Source organism: Chenopodium album, chromosome 27 (genome assembly GCF_948465745.1).
Source record: "Chenopodium album chromosome 27, dcCheAlbu1.1, whole genome shotgun sequence".
Classification (NCBI taxonomy): Eukaryota; Viridiplantae; Streptophyta; class Magnoliopsida; order Caryophyllales; family Amaranthaceae; genus Chenopodium; species Chenopodium album.
In genome coordinates, this window is record NC_137860.1 from 992,335 (window position 1) to 1,018,878 (window position 26,544).

The 26,544-nt window shown below is 35.2% G+C and overlaps 1 protein-coding gene across 4 annotated transcripts; it reads left to right on the top strand.

Moving 5' to 3' along the window:
• The first annotated feature begins 7,005 nt into the window (after window positions 1-7,005).
• On the top strand, window positions 7,006-26,147 carry LOC145620540 (ENHANCER OF AG-4 protein 2-like). 4 transcript variants are annotated; one of them, XM_081675230.1, is made up of 13 exons: window positions 7,006-7,577; window positions 8,507-8,583; window positions 12,212-14,104; window positions 14,191-14,677; window positions 16,155-16,263; window positions 16,500-16,612; window positions 16,685-16,872; window positions 18,609-19,245; window positions 19,345-19,804; window positions 20,947-21,042; window positions 21,126-21,228; window positions 21,962-22,185; window positions 25,790-26,147. In XM_081675230.1, the coding sequence occupies exons 1-11, from the start codon at window positions 7,467-7,469 to the stop codon at window positions 21,194-21,196; spliced, it is 4,242 nt and encodes a 1,413-aa protein (XP_081531356.1). In that variant the 5' UTR covers window positions 7,006-7,466; the 3' UTR covers window positions 21,197-21,228; window positions 21,962-22,185; window positions 25,790-26,147. The 4 variants fall into 4 exon arrangements, with proteins under 4 accessions (XP_081531356.1, XP_081531355.1, XP_081531357.1 ...); XM_081675229.1 differs by having other exon boundaries at window positions 21,962-22,146; XM_081675232.1 differs by having other exon boundaries at window positions 7,007-7,577; window positions 20,950-21,042; window positions 21,962-22,146.
• The last annotated feature ends 397 nt before the right edge of the window (window positions 26,148-26,544 follow it).

The following is a 26,544-nucleotide window of genomic DNA, read 5'->3' on the forward strand; positions in this document are numbered from 1 at the left end:
TGTTCGGGACTGCAAATACAGGGATCGGCTAAAATAACGTAGAGTTGGGCATGGATCGAGTCGAGTCGCATTTCTAAAAAGAATGTAGAGTTGGGCATGAATCGAGTCGAGTTGCATTTCTAAAAAAAATGTAGAGTTGGGCATGGGTCGAATCAAATCGCATTTCTAAAGGATTGAGCCGATATGATTTAGGGCGAATTTAGTGTAATTTGGCTCTCATTTATTTCAATTAGATAAGGATGTGCGGTGGTTTAGTGATATAGATAAGCATAAAAATCGAATTGAGTGATGGGACGGGGTGTAGTTGTGAAAGTTAAGTGGTTACGTGTGGTCTACTATATTTCATCTCTCGCTCTGCCTTTTCCCATTTCACAATTGTCCAACCATATAACTTGTATTGTGTAAAAATTTTGTTTATTATCCACACTTATTATCATACACTGAGTATTAAAAATTAATTAATAATTTTACTATGCAATGTAGTAGTTGCTTGGTCAGGTAAGTATAAAACACTCAAGAGTTTGTGAGGTGAATTAAAGGAGGGGTAGAATAGGATCGAGGTGGTATGGGTACCCACATTGGTGGAAAGGTAAGGATAGTTCTATCTATTTGTGTACTTGATAAAGCAAAGACGGATTAGAGTTTTTTACCAACAAAGTAAGTGGTGGAATAGATAATGATAAGGAATAATTGAGTGGATCGTGGATGCGAGTGTAGTGTCTCAGCGGCAACTCTAGTAATATAATCGCGACGTGAATAGAAGTGTTATACTCCCCATTCTTTTTTGTTCTACTAGCTTTCTGATATGTCTATTTTATATAGTATTTTACCCCCGTCCCTTGGTCATAATTAGTAGTGTTTTTGGCTCTTTAGAGCCACTTTTATTACTAATATGTGTTTTCCAGTGTTTTCGTAGTTTTGGTTGAGTTTTGTAGGGAATTGCACCTTTGGAGCATTTTCCCGGGATTTTATGGAGCAACTACGAGCATTGGAGGAGCACGACCATCTTTCGTAGCCCAAGATCGGTTAGAGTAATCAAGCCGGTGAATAAGGGCTCGACTTGTGTGAAGACGATGCATTTGGACCGAATGATTTAAGCCCCAAAGAGGATATTTGGTTTGGGCCAAGTTACGAGCCCAAACGAGGAGTCCAAGCGGCCCAAGGGTGTCCGCCCGATGGTCCGCCCGATCAAAAAGGCGCGCCCGATCGGGCAAAGAAGACTTATATCGCAGCAGCCCTTCGTCCGGTCAAAAAGGCGCGCCCGATCGGGCGGTGCCTCGCCCGATCGGGCGCGTGTTTCTGGAGGACGTTTTAAGCGTCGTTTAATTTGTTTTAACTTAGGATTTTCTAGCTTAGTATAAATATGCTTTTGTTAAGCGAATTTAGGGAGAATTCTTTTCTTCCTTCCCTTACTCTCTCTTTTCTCTCTCTAACGTTTTTCTTTCTCTCTTCTCTTAAACTCTTAGTATTATTTTCTCTCTCTACAACTCTTGTTCCTTTTAACTTTGGTAACGATTTCTTCTCTTTTAATCTCAGTTATTTATTTTATTTCTTTACTCTATCATGACTACTTTTATTGCTTCGTTTAGTTTAGATTTAATTATGTGTGAGTAGTTTAATTCTAGGGTTTATGGGGATCCATAATTAATATGAAGGGATAATTTGTTATTATTGATCATTGATATTGCATGATAATTTCTTATTGAATTGTTTTAATTCTTTACAATTGGATTATGAATCGAGCAGATGTAATTTGATTGTGAATGTTTAGCAATATTGAATTGATGAATCGAGCAGATGTTAATTTGATATTAAAGGCTATTTTCAATAGGAACTTAGATCTAGTAAATTGCGAGAGCCTGTTAGATCTATGTTGGTTAATAAATTGCGAGAGCCTGTTAATCATGTTATTTGTGCAATGTTGATTGATCGATCGTTATGTTTTTTCCCGAAATATTAATTATTGGTGAACCTGTGACCCTAGGCCTTCTTATCATTGATTTTCTCCCTGAACTTGATCTCCGTAGTTTAATTTCACATTACAAACAACAAATTGGTTACTTTAATAATTTAGATTATATTAATTAATTAGGAGTAGAAAGACCAGTTTCCCTGTGGATTCGACCCTACTTCCCTATCTACTTTAGTTAGAGGATTTAGGTAATACTTTTGATTAGGTGATACGACTTTAGCCTGTCACTTTCCGTTTTAGGGCCTTTTTTTTTAGATTCTATCTACTTTACTTTATTTTGCTTATGTCATACTCTTTTTACCATCTTACCCCTTCTACCCCCATTACAATTACACCATTAAATACTTTCTCTTACTTTATTCACCTTTTCTTTAACAAACCCACTGTTTTTACATTCTTTCTCTTATTTTTTCTTATATCCTTTAACAATTATCTATAGTAAATGAGTAGAGCATAAAAGAACGGAGAAGTATTTGAATTTGGGTTGTGCACAATCAAACCCAAAAAAATATCTTGTACTTCCTCTGCTCCTTTTTACTTGATCTGTTTCTTTTATTACGCTTGCCGATGTAAAACTTTAACGATCAATATTATTAATCCTCCGTAAGTAAAAATGATACAAGTTATATATTATGATAGTATTTATTGAGACGAATTCAAAAATATCCCATATGAATATGTAACACCCCAATAATTCTCTCTTTAAACCTCTGAGGACCCTGAACAATATTCAAGAGAATTACTGGCGTGCTACCGCCACGTGTTCAAACGTTAAGGCTTTATCAGAAAATAGCAGCGGAAAAACTAAATCAGTTATAAATAAGTTTCAAAACCAACGAATGAAACCAAATTAAGTCATACAACTTGGAACCATTAAGGCCCTTATTCAAAACCCAATAAAAGTAGTAAGTGATTAAATTCAGTGTTCAAATAAATTCAAACCCAAAAGAAATAGTGTCGAATAAAATCGAATTAAAATAAATTCAAACTTGCAAAAGAAATAAAATGAAACAACCAACTCTCTACTCAAGATCCCACAACCCTGATGAATGTTGCATGTGTAAGAACCTGTGGTAATTCTGCTCCCCAATATTACAAGTGTAAAAATTGGATCGTCACAGGGTCATTGAAAGGCGAAGGCCATGACCAAAGAAAGACACACAAAGCACGCAATCAGCAAAGCTGAGTACATACAAGCTGCAAAATAAATTAAGAATTCCATAACATGCTACTAATAATCAATCATTAAATTATAGACTCAACACACGACTCAACTATTTATATTACTAAGACTCCATTAATTAATAATAGGTAAATAATTATTTTTATTCATTGGATTACGCAATAGACAAGGTTGTCCAACCCATGCTCCATTTGGAACATCAATAAAAGAAAAACCCCATGCCTCCTTTCGGAAACATCAATAAACATCCAACGACCACGGGCGCGACTCCGTGACCGTAGTTAGTATGAGATCTCACCTAACTCCTAGTTTTGAAAAATATTTGAAATAAGAGACTCGTAGATCAGACGGCCTCGAGAAAAGTACACGGCTAATACCCCATGTACCCCAACCCCTGATTGTCATTACTCCAGAAGTGCACCAATCCAGAGTTTTATTGCTCATCCATCTTGCACTTTACGTGATTTACAGGTTTAGACTTGGTGATGACTCATATGCACAACAATACAATCAATCCAATATCAATTCAATCAAGTAAAGCAACTTTTCAATTTCAATTCTTGATTTATTAGTGGCAAGCAACATTTATTATTTATTCCTTTACTACCTCGGTGTATAAACACCTTGAGTGCATAAGGCACCCCAAACTCTTAACCTTGTCTTATAAGACATGAACCATTCCTTTACTCATCCTATTTCATTAAATCATGAATGAGTAATAATTAAGTCATTTCACCAATCACATACCTTTGCCTCTAAGCGCACCGTGCATAATTAGAACATAACCAATAATTACAATAAGGAATAGTGCACGTCAAAGGAAATTCGCAATGTATAACCAAACAATTTAACCCAGTCATCCCTAGACATGATACTAAGTTCTCGATCCGTCCTTAAACATGCACCTAAAAGCAAGGTTTGGTAACTTGTACGTACCTTGAGCAAACGAATTGGTATGCCACTTTACTAACTAGAAATCACCTTCAATAAACTCCTCTCCTAAGCCAAATAATAACATCTCAATCAATACCCAATCAATTAAATTTACAGCAATACTAACTTACTTTAAAACCTTCAAAATCCAAATCAAACAACACTTTAAAACCTTCCCTTTTGTTAAAATTAAAGACTTATATATAGTTCTTTAAATTTTTCTTCATAAAAACCTTAAAATACACACTTATACATGAAATTACAGCAAGTTTAAAGTCTAATAAAAATCTGAAAATTATATAAAAACCCCTAAAATCTCTCTTTTTAATGGGTGATTAAACCCTCTTTATAAAACATCAAAAGTAGTACTTAGAAACTATTTCCAACACTTGAAACTTCAATAAAAACATATATTTATGCTTAATTAACTTTAAACATAATTAATTTTATTAATCAAACTCAAGGATAATATTTTAAGTGTGTAAAAACTTCGTTAAAATCAAAAACTGCCCGAAAATCATATTTAGAGGCTGAATTTGGCCTCGAGAGGGTGGTGCTCACTACCAAAGGTAGTGAGTCTTTCTTAAAACGTGGTTTCCACATGGAAAACACTACTTTTTTGTCAAAATCGGATGAGTTTAGAACCTGGTCGGATTAAAACGGGATTAATATTAACGAACGGAAATCTAAAAATTAAAACACGAATCTATGTGTTCAAAATAATCTGGAATTAAGTTAAACTAATCAGTAGTTATAATCACCAAAATTTCAAAACATCATTACTATAAAAGCCCTAAATCAATTGTTCATAAAAACCCTAAAATCATGATTTTCAATAAATTGAAACCCTAAGTTTATAATTCATAAAATATGAAATTTATAACATAAATATAATATGAAATTTATAATCTTTATACCATTAAAATATAATTTGATACTAAAAATATAATCTTTATACTAAAATCAAAACCCAAAACAATTAAATTAACATTAAGCAAAATAAAGAAACAAAGGAGTATGAAAATAAGACTAACCTTTTTGTGTGGGAAATTTTTGGAGATTCATGGGGTATTTATAGGAGAGAATTATTGTAGGGTAAAAAGAAAGATTGGGCCTCATAAAAATAATGGGTCGATTAAGTAAACAAATGGGTTAGGCTTGTGTGATTGGACATAAATTGTAGAATAAAGGTGCATAAAATAATTTGTTCAAATAATTTTCGACCCAGATTAATAATTTGAAACTTTTGAAATTAAATTATGAAAAATAAAAAATAAATATTATAAATAAAATAAATTTTCATTTATAAAATATTTAAAAATACGGGGGATTACAATATAATTTCCTTACATATTATTCACAAAAGACGGTCAAAGGAGAGATAGTGAATAGTGTAAAAATCAAAGCGGGTCAAGTAAAAAAGAACAGAGGAAGTACTTCCTCTGTTCTTTTTTATTTGACCTGTTTCTTCTATCACGCTTGCCAATGCAAAACTTTAACGATCAATAACTTCAATTCTCCATAAATAAAAATTATTAAAGTTATATATTATGATAGTACTTATTGAGACGAATCTAAAAAGATCCTACATGAATATATTTTTCCTTACATATTATTTACAAAAGAAGGTCAAAGGAGGGGTGATGAATAGTGTAAAAGTCAAAGCGGGTCAAGTAATAAAGAACGGAGGAAGTAGTATTTAATATATATATGAACCAAGGCTATAACGAACAAGGAACTAATTAGGCCCTTTGATCATGTTAATCAGACGGTCCACATGTTTTTGGTGTCATTAATGGCAATTTTTGAAATATTTCAACTTTATAAACGAATTTCCAGTTTCATTTCTAAGAAGTAAATGGAAACTTAGTAAAAGTAAATGAAATCACTTAAATAAATGAAATTGCCTTCAAAGTCCTTTTTTTTTTTAAGGGAAAATAGTTTAAAAGCTGCAAAATTACGAAAATGCCATTAATGAATGCGGGTGAAACGTGAGTTGTTAGATGGAGCGCGATTACATCAAAAGCTGATTTGATGATAGAGATGTGTGCAAAAGTTGATTATATAATAAAGCTGTGTGCAAAAGTTTCCTCTAACAAATGTCAGTTTGTGTTGTTACAAATAGCTAAATTACACCGGAAGCAACTTCAAAACCACGTCAATCAATAAACTTCATCACAAATGGCTGTATAATGAAACCATAATACTTGATTAACTACGAGGGTGCAAAAATGTCAAAGCGTAACAAATAATTCAACTAACTTCAGATGACTTTAAATAAAGAATCAATTCGTGTTTATTTAATTAAATTCAATAGTTTCTTTATATATTTATTTTTTAAAAAGTAAAATGACCATTTTTTTTTTCTATTTTACAAAGCTTTTATATTTGTCATTTGCTTGTATTGTTTAAACACTAAAACCTTACATTTACAATTTTACACATTTATGTTAATATTCCACATATCTCAACAACTTGTCTAAACACATTTAGTCATTCTGAACTAAATACGAAGTAACTTTTCCGAAGGTAATGTCAAACACTGTCTTAGAAACTGTTCCCCTGTTTTACGCATCCATGTTTTTGTCTTACAAACTTCATCCCCTGTTTCTGTCTAACAAGCTGCATTATCTTTTTATGTAAAAAGTCCGAGCCTCTTTTGTCAATTTAAGAAACAAAATTGCTCCAAATGAAATTTTTTAATATAAAATATCGTGAATCACATCACTACCCTCCTCCCCGTTTCAATCTTCAACAAAATCCTGCATAAGTGCTTAACAATCAACGAAATTAATCCTACCTACATTCATTCATCAAGACTCTTCGACAATATTCTTAATCGGCTAAATCATCACCTACCAAGAGTATTGCCGGTTTACTTATACAGCTCGAGATTAAATTATGTCTACACCATCATCGTCGATAGCCGCAACCCTCTTGTACCCTCCTCCCTCTCCTTGATACAAAGGAAAACACAATAATTTCAAGAGTAGAGTAGAATAAAAACAATTACCATAATTTCCCAAGTTCTCCATTAAATTAAACGAACAAACCCAAAAAAAACCTCTCTTTTACTCTCTCTCTTTCTTCCTTCTCACCGCCTCAATTTCTCTTGTATTGCTCTGCTGCTCCCCAAATCCAAATGCAATCACCTGCAATTTTCTCTCTCCTCCGATGCCCTAATTTCTCTCATTAGCTTTGAAATTCGGGGCATAATTCGTTTCTCAAATCCCTAATTTTTGAGCTATTTTTTTACAATTTTGTAGATATTTTTTTCCTAGGGTTTTTGATTGGCAATTGAAATCATTGGAAAAATTTCGCCTTTTTCGGTTGGTTGGCATTTGAAATTAGGGTTTTGAGTAATTTGATGTAATCGCCATGGCTCCTGCGCGTAAAAAAGGAGCCAATAAAACGAAGACTGCTGACGAGTTGCGACTCGGCGATCTTGTTCTTGCTAAGGTCAAGGGATTCCCTGCTTGGCCTGCAAAGGTTCGTTTGATTTTGTTGTGAAATTTGATATTTTTTTTTTGATTTTGTTGTGAAATTTGATATTTTCTTTTACTATATACTATATACTATTTATTTGTTTTTGATTTTTATTTGATCGAGAATTGATTGCTCTCAAATCAATATCAATGTGCGCTTAGAACTGTAGTATAATTGGTTTGTTTGTTGCTTTGTGGTGTGATCTTTTCGTGCTACATTTTCATGGGGGTTATATATATATATTGCTACACATTATTGATTCGAAGTTGGAACACTCGGGGCGATGAAAAGGCGGGAAGATTACTGTTATATTAGTCAAAAGCCGCGTAATTTTAGTTAATTACACCCCCCGTGTTGGTGATTTTGCGTAGTTTTTATTGTATTAATTAAAGCGGGATCAGTGTTGGTTGTGTCTTTTATGGACATGTGTGATTCGAAAGAATTTAGGTTGTGAGCTTTTTTAAAACCTAATTTACATTGGGGACTTTGCGGAATGTCTATCGTGGTTGTGAAGGTGATTAGAATGTTTTTGTAGATTTTTCATGCAAGCTCGATTATATCAAGTACTATCACCGGTATGTGAAATTATTCTCATATTGTCTTAATTGCTCTAATTATGCTTTGGATTTGCTATCTGAGGGGCAAATTTGGTTGTGCTGATTTGCTCCTTGTTATGTACATTACCGAATGTATCAGATTCTTCCGTGACCTGATTTGACCTGAATTTTGAACTTATTAAATTTGACCCGGTATGACCCGAGTTTGAGAATATTTACTTCTAGCTCTTCCGTGATGTTCTATTATTTGTTATGTGCTTATTTTGGATTGTGGCGATTTGTTTTTTCATACAGTATGGAATTGTTGGCTACCTAAAAACTTACATCTCTTGGAGCTTGTGCATTTCAATTATTCTTTACTGGCTGAACTTTCAGGTTAGTAGGCCTGAAGACTGGGAGCGAGCCCCTGACCCCAAAAAGTATTTCGTGCAGTTCTTCGGAACCCAAGAAATGTAAGTCGTGTCTTCAGGTGTAGTTATGGTTATGTGTGACAAGTAGGTTAATTACCACATGTTATTGTTAATGCTTTTCCCCTTCTATTTGTTTCTACAGGATATACATTTTTAGAGACTAGTTTAGGTATATGTTTATGAAAATCACTTTGATATTTAATTAAATTACTTTTATTTCAAGGGGATGATCATATACGCATTATAATTATTCTTTTTGTTCTGTATTTTAAAAATTTTGGATAGCTTTGAAGCACATGCAGAGTGATTAGAGATGTGTGGTTTGATTATTTCAGAAAATGTTTGTATTGATGGGTTGGCTAGGCTATATTTTGGGCCATTTTGCATAAAGTTATCATATGAGATAATCTGATATTGACAACATAATATTTTCTTTAGGGATGGGGATATGAGATGATATTTTTGGGTGTTTTTGTTGGATTTACTACTGTAGATAACTCCTCTTTGCTTCAAAATCTTATTAATGATTACCAGCAGGGTAAGGGCTTTGAAGCCCGTGATATAATTGATTTAGATTACACAAATGTACAAGAATTGGGACATGAATTTTCAAATAAGATCATTGGGGAGAAAATGAAAACGAGGTATTGCGGAATATGTATATACTTCCTCCGTTCTAGAAATTTTGCACCATTTGCTAATTTAACAGTTTAACACTATTGACACAATCCCTTTTAACCATATATTATGATTTATACATAAAGAAAGATATAATCATGTGGGATCTTGTTAAATTCATCCCAATATATACCTTTATGATACTAACTTTTTATAATTTTTACTCTTATTTAAATAAAGATATTAAGGTTGAAGATTTGCATTAGGATTCTTAAATCCCCCCATGGCGCAGTAATAAAAAAAAGGGGAAGTATATAGATATAGACAAGTGGTATGGACTATGGAGTATGTTCGATTTGGAGAATTGTACATCATATTAGAAAATTATTAAATGTGAAGTTTTGGTAAAATATGTCCGAGTCAAAGTTTAAGAGGGTAGAGATTTTAGTCTTCTTACTATCTCTTTTAGAAGAAGAAACTCTGAGGGTAATCCGACGCCTCTTCTTCCTGGGCCCGTTCTAGCTTTCCAAGGCTGGGTGGAGTTAGTTCTTCTCTTATCTTTTAGGATATAAGAAACTACTTGGCTTCGTAAGTTGAAGTAAAGTAAATGAATTAGAGCAAGGTTTGGAACCCCAATCCTCTTAAAGATTGCTGCCCACTTTATTAGTGTATAGTTGAAGACACTTTTGAGATAAACATATAAAATGAAAATGGTTATACACTTCTTTAGCACCGAAGCAGAAAGAATGGGTAAAACTTTGTGTTGGGACTGTTGGTTGAATGATGGTTGGTTAATAAATTTGTGGACTTTTTATGGGTGTTTTTATGATCCACTTTTAATAAAGATTCATGGGCAATTAAACGGCAGTGTCTACTATATATGGCTTTATAGATGTCTTTTGTAACTTCTGCTATATATGAGGATGAGTTTATGATGTGTGCATGTATGCATGTAGAATGTAGATTGGTGGCTTTTTTAGGTGGAACTTAGTATTTAGTTGCCTGGAGCAATTGCTTGTGATTGGTAGGATTCAGGTAGGTCCAATGCTTACTATAATGATGTGGATTTTTGACAGTCTTTTACACATTTATTAATTGAGGGTGAAATGCAACTCTTTCTAAGTTTCCATCCCTTATTTGACTTTGGACTTTTTTTTTTGAATGTTCCTATAACACTCCATTTTTGAAAAATCAAAGTTACTCTCTCCCTCCGTCACATCAGTACTTCACAACCTTCTCTTTCTTTCTATTTCAAAAATTTATGCTATCATCTATCAATTTGTTCATTGTACTCATTTTTCTTTGTCCCTGTGCCACTTTAGTATTTGGAAGTTAAGTAGGGATGACATAAGACACTTTTCATGGGTGATTACTTAACCAGGTGAAATATATTTTCAAGTAGGTAAATGTCCCATTGTGCTCACCAATACCATGCGGAAAATTAGATTTACGGAATTTTAAAAACTAGAATTTGCAAAAATAAAATAAAAATGTAGACGTATTCCGTATATCAACAGTAAATTTGAGACCTGCTTATTTATTTTGATTTTGGAGGAATTGAGTGTGGGTTTGGAATCTGGTGACTATTGGGTGACCCTTGGTGCAAGTTATTTATCAGAATGAAATGTCCAATTTTTTTTGATTGATATTGTTAAAGAATACCCTGATCCTGATTTTTCCACATTTTTTTACTTTTTCTCTTGCTTGTCAAGTTTTTTTGCAAGGAATGTACATTTTTTTTTTGTTTTTTGTTTTTATTTATTTTTACTGTCTTTTTCACTCTGGAAGAAGACTTCAGGGATGATTAATACCAGATTGCTTTACTTAACCCGGCGAAATATTTTTCAAGTAGGTAAATAACCAGTTGTGCTCACCATTACCATGTGGAGAATTAGATTTACAAAACTTTAAAATTTAAAAATAACAAATTTTAGAATTAAATGTAAGATCTTTCATGTCAGCAGAAATTTTGAGACTTGAATATCCATTTTGATTCTATTCATACTGAGACTATTAATTGCAGACATGCTACATGTTGCCTTATGTGATATCTTATAATGGATTCATGCTCTTGTAACTTTCTCTTTTTCAAGTACACTGTTTTGTATAATGAAACAAGTCTCAATCAAGTTGTGGGTATTAACACGGAATGGTTTTATTGAGAATAGGTAGTTTGTTGCCTCACTTGCCTGCTTTGTACTTGTATTATGTGATCTGTTAATTTTGCTATTTAATTCTCTAGATATAGAAATAAAAAAGAGCAGATTTCGGCTTCATTAATGCCTAGTAATTTCTTGTTTGAATATATGCATTTAAAATTGTCTATGCTTTTCTGTATATGGTTACCTTATTAATGGTTTGATTTGTTTTTAGATCATACTTGGAAGCTGAAATTTATAATATTACAACCTATATCTTATGGCCTGATATGGTTTTGATATTACATATTATGGAATGAGGTTTGACCGAATGGAAGTAATTATATGAAGTGGGATGACGACTTTTTGTTACATGTTTCTCTTTATATTGCTCTTCTTTATTCTGTAGTTATCTTCTGTAATTGAATCATTGGGATTTCTTGTTGAAGTCTGCCTTACAGTGTGATTTTCTGCTCATTGTAGCATTGTTAAGAACATGTGACTATACATCATGAAGAGATGTTCTAGTTTAAATGACGTAGGTCGGTATGTTGCTTTTTTTTTGGGTATCCTTAGATTTGGGATTGAGGTGTCTACAATTTTTTTTTTTTAAATAGAGTTTTCACTTTAATAGAAATAAATTACCAAATTTTTTGTTTTGTTTGTCTTTTTTTTTCCCTTTTTTCTCATGGCTTATCATATAAGCTGTGTCCCTTAAATTGTAGATGATTTTATCATAGTTTATTATTGTTAAATGTTTATAGTCATTAAAGATGACATTTATGCGCAAATGTGCTCTGTTGCATTTATTTTTCTTACTGAGGAAGTGAGGATATAGGGTGCTCTATTTTCGCACCGTAAATTGGACAGTTCATACTTCTAAATAGTTTGTTGATTTTTGTTCTTCGTTTTAGAGCTTTCGTTGCTCCACCTGATGTGCAAGCGTTTACAAGTGAGTCAAAGTGTAGATTACTGGCTAGATGCAAAGGGAAAACTGTAAAATACTTCGCTCAAGCTGTAAAGGAAATATGTGAAGCATTTGAAACAAGTAAAATAAGTGGTCTTGGTGACAATGCATCAGCTCTCAATCATGATGCTTCTTATGATGAAGGAAATGTCAATGGTTCTCGTGCTGAGTTGAGCAGAAAACCTAAATCTGAGGAATTTTATGCCAGTGATTCTGCATTAGATCACACCTCTGAGATGGGGGGCAGTTATAAAGTGGAAGATTTGTTGGAACGGGCTGATGCTGCTGAAGAATTTAAGAAATCGGATGATTGTCATGAAGTGACTGACAAAGTTATAGCAACAGGTAGGGAATTTCGTACTGATGCATCAGTTCCTAGCTCACTTGTCCCTTCCTCAGTTAAGGAAGAAACAGTTTTAGGGGCGAATATAGCAGATACAGCTGCTCATCATGAAAGAATTGAATCATCAAGGGCCTCAAGTTCTAGCCCGTACAGCGGTCATTCTGAATTAAAAAGGGCTACCAGTTATCATGAGGATGGTAAAAAATATACTCCAATGTCGTTAGGAGCTTCAGATCATCTTAAGCTTTTGTCTGGTGGGGACAATAAGTCAGCAAATGGACACAAGTCACGGGATTTGGTTGCTGGGGCTAAGAGGAAAATTGAGGGTGTAGTTCGACACACTGAAGCTGCTAAATCTGGCGTGTTTGTCAAAGATAAGATACCTGGTAAACTTCCAGCTGGAGGACTTGCAAAGCGGTTGTCTGCTGGTGTAAATAAAATGGAGTCAAGTCCTCGGGGGAAGGCCTCACAAAGCTTGGTTGATGACCAGAAGCATTTGCACTTTGGAACAAGTTCACCACAGGATACAACCTCTCATGCTAAGGATCATGGAGATATGGAGTATTCAAGACGTAAAAATCGGCAAATTGTCCAGCCACAGTCAATTAAGAAGGCTAAGCATGTACACACAATAAGTGATGTTGCAAAGGGGTCAGTAATCAAAAGTGAAAAAAATGATCTGGAACCCAAAATTTATGATGAGGAAGCTGTACCACCTGTAGCAAAGCGTCATCGCAGAGCATTAGAGTCCACATCTGATGTAAACAATTCATCTGAAGATAAAAAAGGTTTTGGCCTCAAATCTCTGAAGAGTGATATTCCGAAAAAAAGACGAGCTGTTTGCTTGTACAATGACGACGATGATGACGATGCCGATCCTAAAACTCCAGTTCATGGAAGGTCTTTGTCTGCCTCCAAAGCTGGTTCATCTGCGAAAATTCCAGATACTATTAAGAAATTTGATGAGAATCACAAGTCCTCCGGTTGTGCTAGAGAAAACCTGAAGGTTTTAAGTAAAGATGTAGGTGGCTTTCAGAAGGAATTTTCAGCTGTTAAGTTGGCTGGAGCATCTTCTGTACCTTCCACTCTGCAGCTGAAGGTAGACAGTTCTACAAAAACCCTAATACCTCAAAGCCCTGAAAAGGAAGAATTAGACAAGTTGCTGGTTAAGGATGCTAAGAAAGATTTGGTTTCCCCCACAACGTCTCCTTTGGTAGCAACTGCGGCTAAGAAGTTGGCTGAGCAACAAAAGTCTACTAGATCATCAATCAAGGGGACTAATTTGAATTCTCATAATAAGGCTCAAAATATGCCTGGCAAAGATTTAAAATCTGTTTCTGGCTTGCCAACTTCTCAGAGTCACGTGTCTTCGCATAAGATTAGGCAGCCTTTGTCTGTGGAGAGGGCTAAAAGTATACCTAAAGTGTCTACAAGGTTGAATGGACCGATTTCTTTTGATATCCAGAAAGAACATGACCCTGTGCTGGTTGATGACAGGTTTGTGCTCCTCAGACTTGCTGATTTTTTTTATTGGTTATGTTCTCTTGTTCTGCTAATCCATTGTTCTCTTTTGGTAATTACAGGACGGAAGATGCGAAGGCCATAGACTCTGCACTATCCATGAAACATTTAATTGCTGCAGCTCAGGCAAAAAGGCGACAAGCTTATATGCAGAATGTACCTCAGGGTAATGGAAATTCTGCAGCGGCACCTTCTGCTAATCTCCATGGAAAGAGTCCAAGCCCATCATCTAAAGGCCATAATGTTTCATCTAGTTTGGGTGATGTTACAGAGCTTGATACTCATGAAGCTCATCATGGAACTTTGGCTTCCCCTCCTGATCCCATTCGTCAGCCGGCATCACATAATCAATTGAGCTCTGAGGAACAGGATAAAGGACCTGGCTCAGTACACCTAACAGCTGGAAGTATTTTGAGTGGTGGCACAGAAGCAGCGGTTGCTCGCGATGCTTTTGAAGGAATGATAGAGACATTGTCGAGGACGAAAGAAAGTATTGGACGTGCTACTCGTCTTGCTATTGATTGTGCTAAGTATGGAATTGCAAATGAGGTTGGTCATATTGCTCTCTTATTCACACCTGCACTTAAGTAATTAACTATAAAAGAAGATGAAAATGTAGAACCACCTGCAGTCAATTGAACAGGAGCTTGCTGGCTATCTAATTTCCGTACTCTCTTGTTACTTTTCTTTAACTTGCTTTAAACCTGTGAGATCCATGAATGCATGATGGGGCAGTCCGAGTATATAAAATAAAGAAGCTGACATGTATCACGTATGTGAGTAATGTGACATATCGTATTTGTCTTGAAAATCTCCTTATTAATTGAATTTATGATAATTGACCTTATTTATAAAGATTTGATTTGAGCTTCTTCCAATGATGAAAAGATTGTAAACTTTTGAACTATCTAGAAAAGTATTTTGCATAATTTATGTATTACAATCATTCTCAGTCAATTATTGAACAACTATGCTTCCTCTGTTTTAAATTGGTTGAAATGGTTTTTTTTTTTTTTTTTGGCAAACATATTAAGGTAAGGTGACAGAGAAAAGTTTTTGACAAAAAATACCCTTATCTACCTTTACTCGCTGACCTACCCTACTCAATCTGCTTGGCAACTTATAAATTTGACCAGCTACCACCAGCCCCACTGTAGTATACTCCCCAGCCACCGCTATTATCATATACTCATCAGCAACCTCCACGACCCCACCTTACCTTACCTTCTTCCTTGCTATAAAACATTGTCTTCATTGAGTATTTTCCGCTTCTCACGCTAAACTTGTCGGAAGCTTCACTGACCTGTGATGGAGCTGATAAACCTCGAGACGCAAGCTAGCTTTTATTTTTTGAGATTCTAGCCATCAGACAAGGCTAATTGTTTTTGGAAGAGATAAATAGAGGGTGGTGGGGAAATGCAAGTGAAACAAAGGTGAGGACTTAGGAGTAGAGAGAAAGAGATCGGAGGATGAAGAAGAGTGGTATGGTGAGGTGGGGTTCAAAGGATTTCATAATTTTATTTTCGATGAATGTTAGATCGAATCAAAAAATTTAACAATTCACATTTCAAGGATTGAAGTTATTGAAGAGGGATGAGAGGGGGGGGGGGGTGGTTCAATTTTCAAGATTTGATGGAGAAAGCTAAGGGGAGAGGGGAGGGGAGGGGAGAGGAGGGTTTGTGTTTCGAATTCATTAGAGATAGAGGACCTATTACTTTCAAGGGGAGAGAAAAAGAGAGGAGCTTTGAGTTTCAAGAATCTTATTACGCATCTCACCTAATTTATGATCTATTATCATACAATTATGATATTTGCTATCACCTGAAGGGGTATTTTTATAAAAGCCTCACACACACACACACACACGCACGCATGTACGCACACGTACACGTATGAATTCTCCTGACAAATTATTTCTATTATGTGCTGTTATCTATATGAATTCTCCTGACAAATTATTTTTATTATGTGCTGTTATCTATTCTGAATTTCTTGCAGTGACTGACTCAATTTTCAAATGTTTAAGGTTGTGGAACTGCTCATTCGTAAGTTGGAAAACGAGCCAAACTTTCATAGGAGAGTGGATCTCTTTTTTCTGGTGGACTCCATCACTCAGTGCTCACATAGTCAAAAAGGTTAGTAGTTTCGAGCTGTCATGTTTCTGATAGCATGCATGGCAGCAAAGGTGTCTCTTAAAATGGTATAGTGTTGGATTGCCAGGATATGAGTGCGTATTTTAGTTTATTATACGCAAGTAGTAAATTGATGTTTGTGATTTTTGAATGTGAGACCTATAATCTATACTTGACTTGTCATTTTTAAGTGCTTTGGGTTGAGATGATATAGGTTTAAATTTTGGTTGTTGACTCAGGCATAGCTGGCGCCTCGTATATCCCTATTGTCCAAGCAGCATTGCCCCGCCTTTTAGGTGCAGCTGCTCCATCTGGGGCTAGTGCTAAGGAAAATCGCAGACAGTGCCTGAAGGTATACATTAGTTACATTGTTATCTGCCAGATTTCATTTGCAGGCAACCTTATGTATCTCTTCGCAATTCAGGTTTTGCGCTTGTGGCTTGAGAGAAAAATTCTACCGGACTCAGTACTTCGTCGCTTTATGGATGACATTGGTAGTTCAAATGATGACATGAGTAGTGGGTTTTCCTTTAGACGCCCTTCAAGAGCTGAACGATCAGTGGATGATCCTATTAGGGAAATGGAGGGTATGCTTGTCGATGAATATGGGAGGTTTGTTTTCTCTCTTGACCCTTCTCATTTACACTTTTGACACCTTTTTCATTTATTTGTTCATATGTTTGCTTACCCGTCATTTTCTTCTTATGTTTATGTTGTCCTTTAAATGCCAATTAGTTAGATATCTTATGTCCGTTCTATTCATTGGGATCCTATTTGATCTTTTTTTTGACGCCTGGAAAAAGAAAATGGAAGGAAAAGAAGAGGAGGGAGGTGAAGGGGAAGAAAGAATGTTGAGTTTTTCTTCCAAATCCCTCCATTGTTGGAGAGATCAATTTCTTACAATTTAATCCCTCCATTTCTCTCCTCTTCAATTCCCTTCCTTTCTCATTTGTTATCCAAATGAAAGATACTCAATCTTCCATTTCCCTTCCCTTCCCTTCCTTTCTCTATTGTTCCTTCAATCCAAACAAAGTGTAAGTTTGGGTGGTTCAAATGATGAGCAGCAACTAGTGTTCCTCTCAGGTTAGAGAGAAATTTTTATATGCAATATTTTGATGGGATTGTTATATAGGTCATGAGTATCGGAAATGTTTTTGGGCATTTAATGAAGCACTGTTAAAAGATGGTCATACTAAGATGCATGTGTTGAAATGGATGTCTGGGAGTATGAGGGATAGTCTGTATTTCATATTTGGTTTTAAGCTGGAGTTCTAGATATTGAAGAAGGGAAAATCAACTACGTTTATCTAGAGATGCAAAAGCTCAGCTGGAGGGAGCACCTTTAAAGAGGGTGGACGATTGGGGTGATGGGGATAAAGGAAGCCTAGGTAGACCTATGATAACTTAGATTGAGGGAGGTAAATTTGTCAGACAATGGGCTTGTTAGCCTGTTTCTGCTTGTTTTCTTTGGTTTTACCTAAAAAATGTTTTTCAAGATATACTTCTTCTGACTCTTCCCTAAAATGGAATTGTGACAATACTTGAAACACACTATAATTGGAAAATTATTTTGAGGGAAAGTTGTATTATTTCCCTTATCTAAATTGCATGGTCCACTAAATTATACTTCTAAGTTCTAATAACCTCTCACCTCATTTTAAAGTATATCAAACCATGTGAACCCTACTTCTCTTTAATATTGTGAAAAAGTGTGTCACAACTGTTAACAAATGGAGGAAGTATTGATTTGTGTTCATTTATTAAACCTTTGTGTAGTGTTTTAAATATATGGGGATGAAGTTATGAAGGGTGTTGCTTGTATTTGAGAGCTCATGCGTCTTAGCAGAATATTATAGAAAAGTGAAATAAAGAAATAGGACAATGCGTCTTGTGTGAGTGAGGCACATTCACCTTGCCCCTTGGTTTGAGGGACTTAGTACCTCGTGGTTTTCAATTTTTAGGCTGCTGAAATCAATTTAAAAGCATCAAAAATGCTGTTTATACTAAAGTAGGCATTATAACGGTGGAGGCATTGGGTGGATGTTGGCTGTTGCTTATGTTAGGACATGCCTTTTTGAATAATGTGCTATCCTGGCTTGCTGTGGAGTTAGGAAAACATGTGTTGCGGTGGTGTTGCTGCTTCCCTGGATACCGCTAGGATTGGTGTAGGAACTAGTCTATTTTAATATTTTTTTCCCAGTGAATTTGCAAAATTACAAGGCTTTATTAAGGTTTACCTCAGTGTTCAATTGTATTAATCTCTAATAAATTTGAGGTGCTATATCCTGTGCATTTTTTCTGTTGTGTACGAGTCGCTCTGATAGATGACATTTCTTGGCTGTGCACAGCAATGCTACTTTCAATTTGCCTGGATTTTTATCTACTCATGGATTTGTTGATGACGACGAAGATGAGGAGGATGTTCCAAGTTTTTCTCTCAGAGAATTTGATGCGTCTCCATTGCAACCTTCAAATAATTCGGCAGGGCATGAAACTGAAAATACTCCAAATGATAGGCGCCATCACATCTTGGAGGAGGTGGATGGTGAGCTAGAGATGGAAGATGTTTCTGGGCACCTAAAGGATGGAGCACGCTCTCCCGGTGAGTCGTCAAAGAAAGTTAAGCAAGAGATGCAGTTGGATGCTCAATTTGAGTTTTCCACTAATGAATTTGTTGAGTCCCCATCATTGGAGGGTTCTCCACCATTACCTCTTGATTCTCCTCCCCCCCTTCCCCCATTACCTTCTTCACCTCCTCCTCCACTACCACCTTCAATGCCTTCTCCTCCACCACCCCCACCACCACCACAAATGCTTCCCTCTCAGCCTCCTCCGCCTTCTTTGGTGCCATCAGGGCCCCCACATGTCGGTAAACATCAACCTCTGCTTCCCCCACAGCCTTCCACAACTCAAGTATTGTTGCTGCCTCCATCTGTAGTTCGTCCTGCACATGCTCCTTTACCTCCTGAATACAGTATGCCAACTGTAAGTTTTTTCACTGTCCTTGTATTCTGTTGGTGATGACTTGTGGTTTCTTGCACATTACAATTATACATTTACTTATTTGAATTGTATTTGGTGCAGGGTGGCCACCCTGTTCTGATTGCCGGCAACACCCCTCAACAAGTACCTTGTTTTCCTGCTGGACTATCTGGTTCACTTGACACACCTGGATACAATTCTGTGTATGCAGGACCACTAGCTGGGCAGTCCAACCAGCAGTATCAGCAAAGCCAGCAATTTCAGCCTTCTCAGTCGACATATGGACAGAGAGCTTTCCCACCAGTCACTGTACCCCAACCCCCTTCTGGCCATTTTGCATATAATAAGCCTACAGTTCAGCAGCAGATGCCCCAACCCCGGCCCCATCCTCCTCCCCCGGTTCCTTCTCATCCATACACATCAGCCTCTCACTCTGAAGGTTTAAGACGATTTGGTGATGAACAATGGAGGCCTGCCTCTGCTGAATACAACACAGACAGCCAGCATAATTCATGGATGAATGGAGGGAGGATTCCAGCAGTTACAAACTTTGCCGGGGAAGGTACTAAATGTTTTCATCATTTTCCTTCTGTGGTGGGACTTTTAATTTATAATTTCTGAGAGGTTGTTGAAGTGTTACCCCTGTATCAATCTTTGCTAAATCGAGCATTCATATAAGGAAAAGCACATTATTAATATGTGCTGCAATTTTCAAATGATAAGTTTTTGAAAACTGTGATGTTACTAAAATGTTTGGTTGCATTCCTTGTGTATGGAAGTGTTCCTAGTCTTTTGCATTGCTGGCAGCACTCTGCTTGTCATTATGTTCTATTAAGACTTGAAGCTCTTGTACTACGTATTTATTAGATCACGTTTTCTCCGTAATTTAAAGTGTACAGAAACTTCATGGAGGTTATCTTTTTTTCTCAGAATTATTTTGTTGGTGAAACTCAAGGGACCTTTTAGTAGAACATGTTTCCTTATTTTTGTACCTCCAGATACCTTTAATAACCATTGCTTTCAACCAATACTTATCTATCAACTAAGCTCTCTCTGGATTTATACCATTATAAGTCATTGCATTCCTATAATCATCTTTTGACAGATTCATAGTGCTGTAGTTTGTATAGTATTGAGACTTGTAGTTGTGGTATCTCTAATCTTGCTTTCTTTTTCTACCTTTGTTACAGACTAATTTTTTTTTTTTTATGCTCTAATGCTTGCTAAACAATATTTTTCTGCAAAGAGATGGGGAATTTAGAGACCACAACCTCTTTGTCAGATATTTGACGTTCACCTCCCTGCTTTTTACATCTTTCGTGACTGTAGATGCCCATTATAAGTTTATAACCTTTACTTAATACAAATTCTTTTTTGGTGGAGAATTTATCACTGAACGTTACGTCTGAACTCATAGTAGTTTGGTATCTCTATAACATATAGATGTGTCCATTGTGTTTCTATGTTCATCTTCTGACTTTGTCTCATGTTCTACATTTCCAATATGTGACTTTCACATATTGATTGTCTGTACCGAACAAGGGTGTTCATTAGCAGTGTATTATGTCTGGAAACATTTTCATATTGCGCGATGACGGATGACCTACTTTACTGTTGCAAGTTTCATTATAATGGTGATGATTGCACATGAATAGTGTGATCCTATTTTTGTGTTGAATGAGTTTCTAATAGATATCATTATAGCAGCATACTTTCGACCTTCTGAAAGGGCGATGCCAGATAACATGGGATATCAAGTCTCAGCTCCTAACCCAGCTATGGCAGGTCCTTCAGTATCAGGTCTAATTTCTTAGTTTCTTTGGTGTATATGTGTTATGATATTTTTATTTTTTGATTGACCAACATAGTTTACTTGTCTCCAGGTCATGGTATCAATCATATGTTACCTTCCAGACCAGATCTGTCGTCTCTTAATTGTTGGAGGCCGGTATAGAAGTTTAATTGAAGATGAGCTGTTGAATTCAAGTGAGATTCATAACTTAAATTGATAACTAGACATCCAGGCTGCTTTATGTTTTTGTAGTTGAACAATTTGCTATGCTCTTGTCCTTCTCGTGGAAATCACCAGCAAATATGCTATATGTTATGCATTTTAGCCTCTTTTGGCTTAAATGGAGGCTACTTTCTGTGTTGCTCCAACTCTTGAATGTGTTGGAATGCTTCAAAATTTTGACATGAATTCTATAAGATTTTGTAAGTTATTTATATTTTTTTCTCAAGGATTGTTCTCTAGAATCTAGAGCACATGGATTGAGGGGCTCCAAGGTAAATTGGAGTGCTGAAGTGACTTAGAGTTGCCAAATATATACTTGGAAAATGTGTATTAATCAATACACTTGCTATATGAGATCTCAGCAAGCTTGATGTGCTGCTCTTTTTGTATCTGTTTTTTTCCTTCCAATATGAAGTATTACTTTCAGGGGCCGAGAAAGGCTTTCCTTCTCTTCTAGGGAATGAAAAAGGTTGCAGCTAATTTTCTTAGTTTTTACTGCTTCGTTTATTTTATTAATATTGAACAGCAAAATCTGTTAGTGTTATTGAAATGGAAACCTAGTAAGTTGCTTTCGTTAAGAGGTTTCTTCTTTACATTTTTGAATTGTGACATAAGAATGAATGCTGCTGTGATCAGAATTGATTTATTCCATCTCTTTCTAATTTCCATGTCAATACTTATTTGTCTCTGATTTGCTTATTTCAGTGGTTCGGGGCTGAAAAGATTGGTCTTCGATATTTTTTTTTCGTACAAGTCTTTCCATTGACTTGGCACACAGGGAGATACAAGTGCCTGTAATTGTGTCACAAAGACTATGTTGATATCTTGACAGACAGTATAGAGTTTATTTTTCCTGAGAAATCAACACCTGCAGACATTTGCCTCCCAATGTAAGCCGATGCTTGCTGCTCAGCTGTCAAATGTGTTTGGTACCTTTTGTAACTAAAACCTTTATATTAATATTGTGAAACTACCTACTTTTCAAAGAAGAATATTTTATTTTTGTTTCTTTCTTGGTTTGAAGGTTATTTTTATATTTTTTTAGCAACGGCAAGAGTTTAGCCTTCTGATTGAATAATTGCTCATAAGATTAAGGTATACATACTAGGATATCAATTATTAATTTGTCCCTAGTGTTTATAAAACAAACCAAATAAACACAGAAGCTCTCTCTTGTGCATGGATTCTGATTGAAGAGTTCTTTATTTGGGGTGTTGATATCTTTTAAAATTAGACTCATTTTAGTTTTGGCAGAGTTGTATGCGACAGAGGCACAAATTGGTGATTGCTGCAGCCTTTTTTTTTAATCAGGATAAGAAGCAGAATTTTTCTTCTGCACCATTAAACCCTAGTTACTCCCAATCCTAGATTTATGGGAATGGAAATCTAACCCTTTTCTTCTTTTGAGAGATTTTGTCTGTGCTTGGAATAAAGCTTGGGTACTTCGTAAATAGATTTTGTGAGTTAAGTACTTCAAATTGTGCTACTAGTGCTGATGGCATATAAGGATAGCTTGCAGAATAGTAGATCCTATCTTTTGGTTTCCCCGTTAAACTTTGGTTTTTGAAGGTGTTGGCTGTTTCAGTAATTCTTTTAGCCTGGCTATATTTTACAATTTCTGTTTGGAGTTCCATCATGTGGTTAATGCTATGGTATGCCTAGGAATACTATCTTACATAATCTTCGCTTTGGCCTACCCTCTACTGTGAATCTGAAGGTCCAGATTTGAAATTTTGGTTATGAAGATACCAAACCAAGTATTTATCAGTCCTGAACGCGGTAAGTGGTCTTGGATTACTTTTTGGCCAAAACAATAACCTGTCCAATATAAAATATGTTTCTGACGCACAAGTGACTCATGAAACCAGTATTGTCAACCTGGTGACTGGTTAAAAATTAGATAGATGTAGAAGGTTAAACATTGGCTTGTACTTCCCCCTGTTTCTCTCTTTTTCTCTTGCTCTCTTTCTCATTCACACAATAACCTCAGCTGATGAAAGGCTGCTGCTGATGGATTATGGTAACCATAGCTAGTGGTGACCTAAGTAGCATTTTCTTCATTAGCTTCTACCTACTCAGCCTCCTTTGTAAGTATATACCAATGAAATCAAGTACAGGTCATCAGTCTGATATTATCATTCATGATAAGCCAGACAAAATTTCCAATTAACAAAGCTGATACAAAGTTGAAAGAGAGAGGTTGCGGAAAAGTTATGACTCAGAAGACCTATGTGTCTCTTTGTATTTGGTATTGTACAAGAGTTAAAGGAAATGACCTTCATGCTCTATGATTTATTAGGGATGAAAATATCTTTATCCACCTCTGTTTACTAACAAAAACCATCTTGCAGTATATTTAATTCTGTGTGTTCAATTTACACACTGATATCGTGATATGTATAACCATGGATTTGGGTATTAGACTACTATTTGTGCTTGCAGGAATGTGTGAAGTACATGAATGTTACTTGTTGTTTTGATTATGTTCCACTAAACTGTGTTTAGAGGACATTGGTTTAGGTTTATAATATTAAACATATGAGGAGCTGATCTTTGTGATGGAAATGTAGGAATATTACTCTTCTGTTTTATATGTGATATATCTCATTGGTATTCATGGAGGAAGTTATTGTATTGTCTAGCAAAACCATGGATGTATGATTTTCTTTGATACTTTGATATAATTGAGAAGATGAATTCTTGTGAATTACAAGGTGAATCTTTATATATACTTCATACGGCTTTTTTTTTTTAAATGCACCAATTTCCTTTTTGGGAAGTTGCATATTAATTGCACCATTTCTCTATATGGTATGCTTTTTTCACTTTTTGGTTGTGTTCACACACAAAATTCCCTACCTACCCTTGTTCAAATGTGATAACAACCATTATTACCCCACCTTTTCTATCTCTCTTTTTTTTTTTTTTTTTTTTTATTTATTATTTTTTTTCACGTGGGCACTTTTGACATACTCTTCCATCTTTTACACTGTTTCTTAAATCCGATGCCCAACCCAAATGGTGCAATTGAAAAAAAAAATGGAGGAAGTATTTTTTTTCTGCTGTTGATAGCACTATATACTCTTTTGCCTTAGTCTATAGGCGGTTTCACCCTCATCATTATAGCTGAGAAGATGACTTGGTTTCAAAACACATTAGATACGTTGTAGGTTACTTCTGGAGTAGTTGATTGCTTGTTTTGTAAATGCTATTGTCTTGTGCTTGTTGACAAATAGTAAAATTTTAGGCTTAAATTAATTGCAGAATTTGTGTCCCTTTTTCAATTCATTTCTGACTATTGAAATTTTAGATTGGAATTGAAAGTATAGTAACCGTAAGTGAAAAGTTTGTGGAGTTTGCACCTGCTATACATTTTTTTTATTTTTTGAATAGCACCTGCAGTACATTACTCAACATGTGCGAACAATGTCTGAAAATTTTTGGTCTTTCTGAACGCTTTTTTTTTTTTTTTTTTTGAGGAAAGTCTTTCTGAATACTTCGTATAAAGGTTGATTGACTATGCCTTTTCTGTAAGAAATGTATGCATCTATTATACATGCTTGTGATGCAGCAGCTTGCTGCCCTACTATTGTGTTTGAATAGGAAACGTGGTTAGGATAGTTGATCTGCTTTGATTAACTGTTATTTTCAGTTGCTTTTTGGTCAAATCAAAGGGAATTTTTTAAGTTTTTGACTCAATTTGGAATTTCTCAATCTAGTTAGATTTATCAGGATCTATATCTTTCTTTGGCTCATTTATTTCCTAATTACTCAGATTTCCTTATAAAGTAATTTTTTATTCCCTTAGATGGCAGATTGAAAAATAGCAGTGTTTCTATTTTTACTGCTTGTGAATATGATTCGTAAATGTCTAGTCTGGTTGAATTTTGTGTTTTGTTGCTGTTGTTACTAACATGAATACAAGATTTCTATCTATACATTCTTAAATTTTGAAATATTTTCATTGTTAAGCCTTGTAAACTTTGACTGCATTGTTTTACTAATATGTTAAATTTAATGACCATGTTGAATCTTATAGATTTAGCTTGATTTGTATTTTCTTTATAACAACTAATTTTTATTTTTTAAACATGTGACATTAGAATGTTTAATAATCAAAGGTGTGCCTTGTTGACTATGAAAGAAGAATTACAGCTATTTACTAACAGAGAGGATATATATGTATAACCAAAATTACTGTATGTTTTGATTGATCTTTTGCCTAGCCTTTCTGTTTTGTACAATTGGGTTAGTGAATCATATATAAGGGTAAGGGGTCATGAATTTTGGTCAGATGGTACAGTGGATGCATTGGTTTAAGAAATACATTAATTTTGTTGCAACTCTGATACTTAGTGACTATAGCGGCATAGATAAGAATTTATGCTGGATAGTTGCTCCTGGTTGACTAGTTGTACTTTGTGATAAGACCGCGTGAAGTAGAAATTGAACTCTGAAGTATGTAATTGTGTTCTGCTTGGGGTAGTATAATTATGCTCTTTATTAAACCTTTTTATTTTTCTCTTTATGCAGGTTTTGCTGATACTGTAATTTTGGTTTCTTAATTATGATTCTTCATCACTCTGGAGCATGATCCAAACATTTTGGGAGATTTATGGTGACTACTTTGGAGGTAAACTCTTATTTTGAAGCTTGACAGTCATGACAGATCATTGATACTTACATGAGCGCTTATGCAAGGGTTCTACATTAGGGTAGCTATAAAGGTAGTACTCATACATTAGCACAAAGTCTTGCTGTATATATTGTGACTAACAATGCTGCACAGATACCTTGGTTCAATTTGTAAATACTGTCATTTAACCACCCATTATTGGTATTTAAGGATAATCTGTTGGCTGCATCTCAATTATTATCTTATCTTTTGTCATACTACTATTTGGTTTTATTCCCCTTTCAAAATTCCACCTTTTGGTTCTTAGTGTTTGTAATTCTGAGTGATACTTATTTGTCTGTTTTCTTTAGTATCAGTTAGTCAGTGTTAGCCTTAGTAACTTTCCATTGAATTGATTGTTAGTTTCATGAGGCACTTGAAACATTTGATCACCACAGTGGAAAGGGTCTTTTGATGGATGAGGCTATATATAAAGATTATTTAATATTTTGATTACAGTTGACTCATAGAATATATGGGCAATGTATTCGATGTTAGATATGTTACTATCTATAGGAGTCTAGTCAAGCTGAGACCACCAAATATATACATTTTCAGAGTGCTACATAATTTTTTTTGCGTATAATAAGATTGTAAATCAATTCAAATATGG

What these genes read in the sequence shown, in the direction of transcription:
- LOC145620540 (XM_081675230.1), top strand. Translation starts at nt 7,467, where the DNA reads ATGGCTCCTGCGCGTAAAAAAGGAGCCAATAAAACGAAGACTGCTGAC. An exon ending in AGTATGGAATTGCAAATGAG is followed by an intron (nt 14,678 to 16,154) that starts GTTGGTCATATT and finishes CAAATGTTTAAG; the next exon opens with GTTGTGGAACTGCTCATTCG. An exon ending in CTTGTCGATGAATATGGGAG is followed by an intron (nt 16,873 to 18,608) that starts GTTTGTTTTCTC and finishes GGCTGTGCACAG; the next exon opens with CAATGCTACTTTCAATTTGC.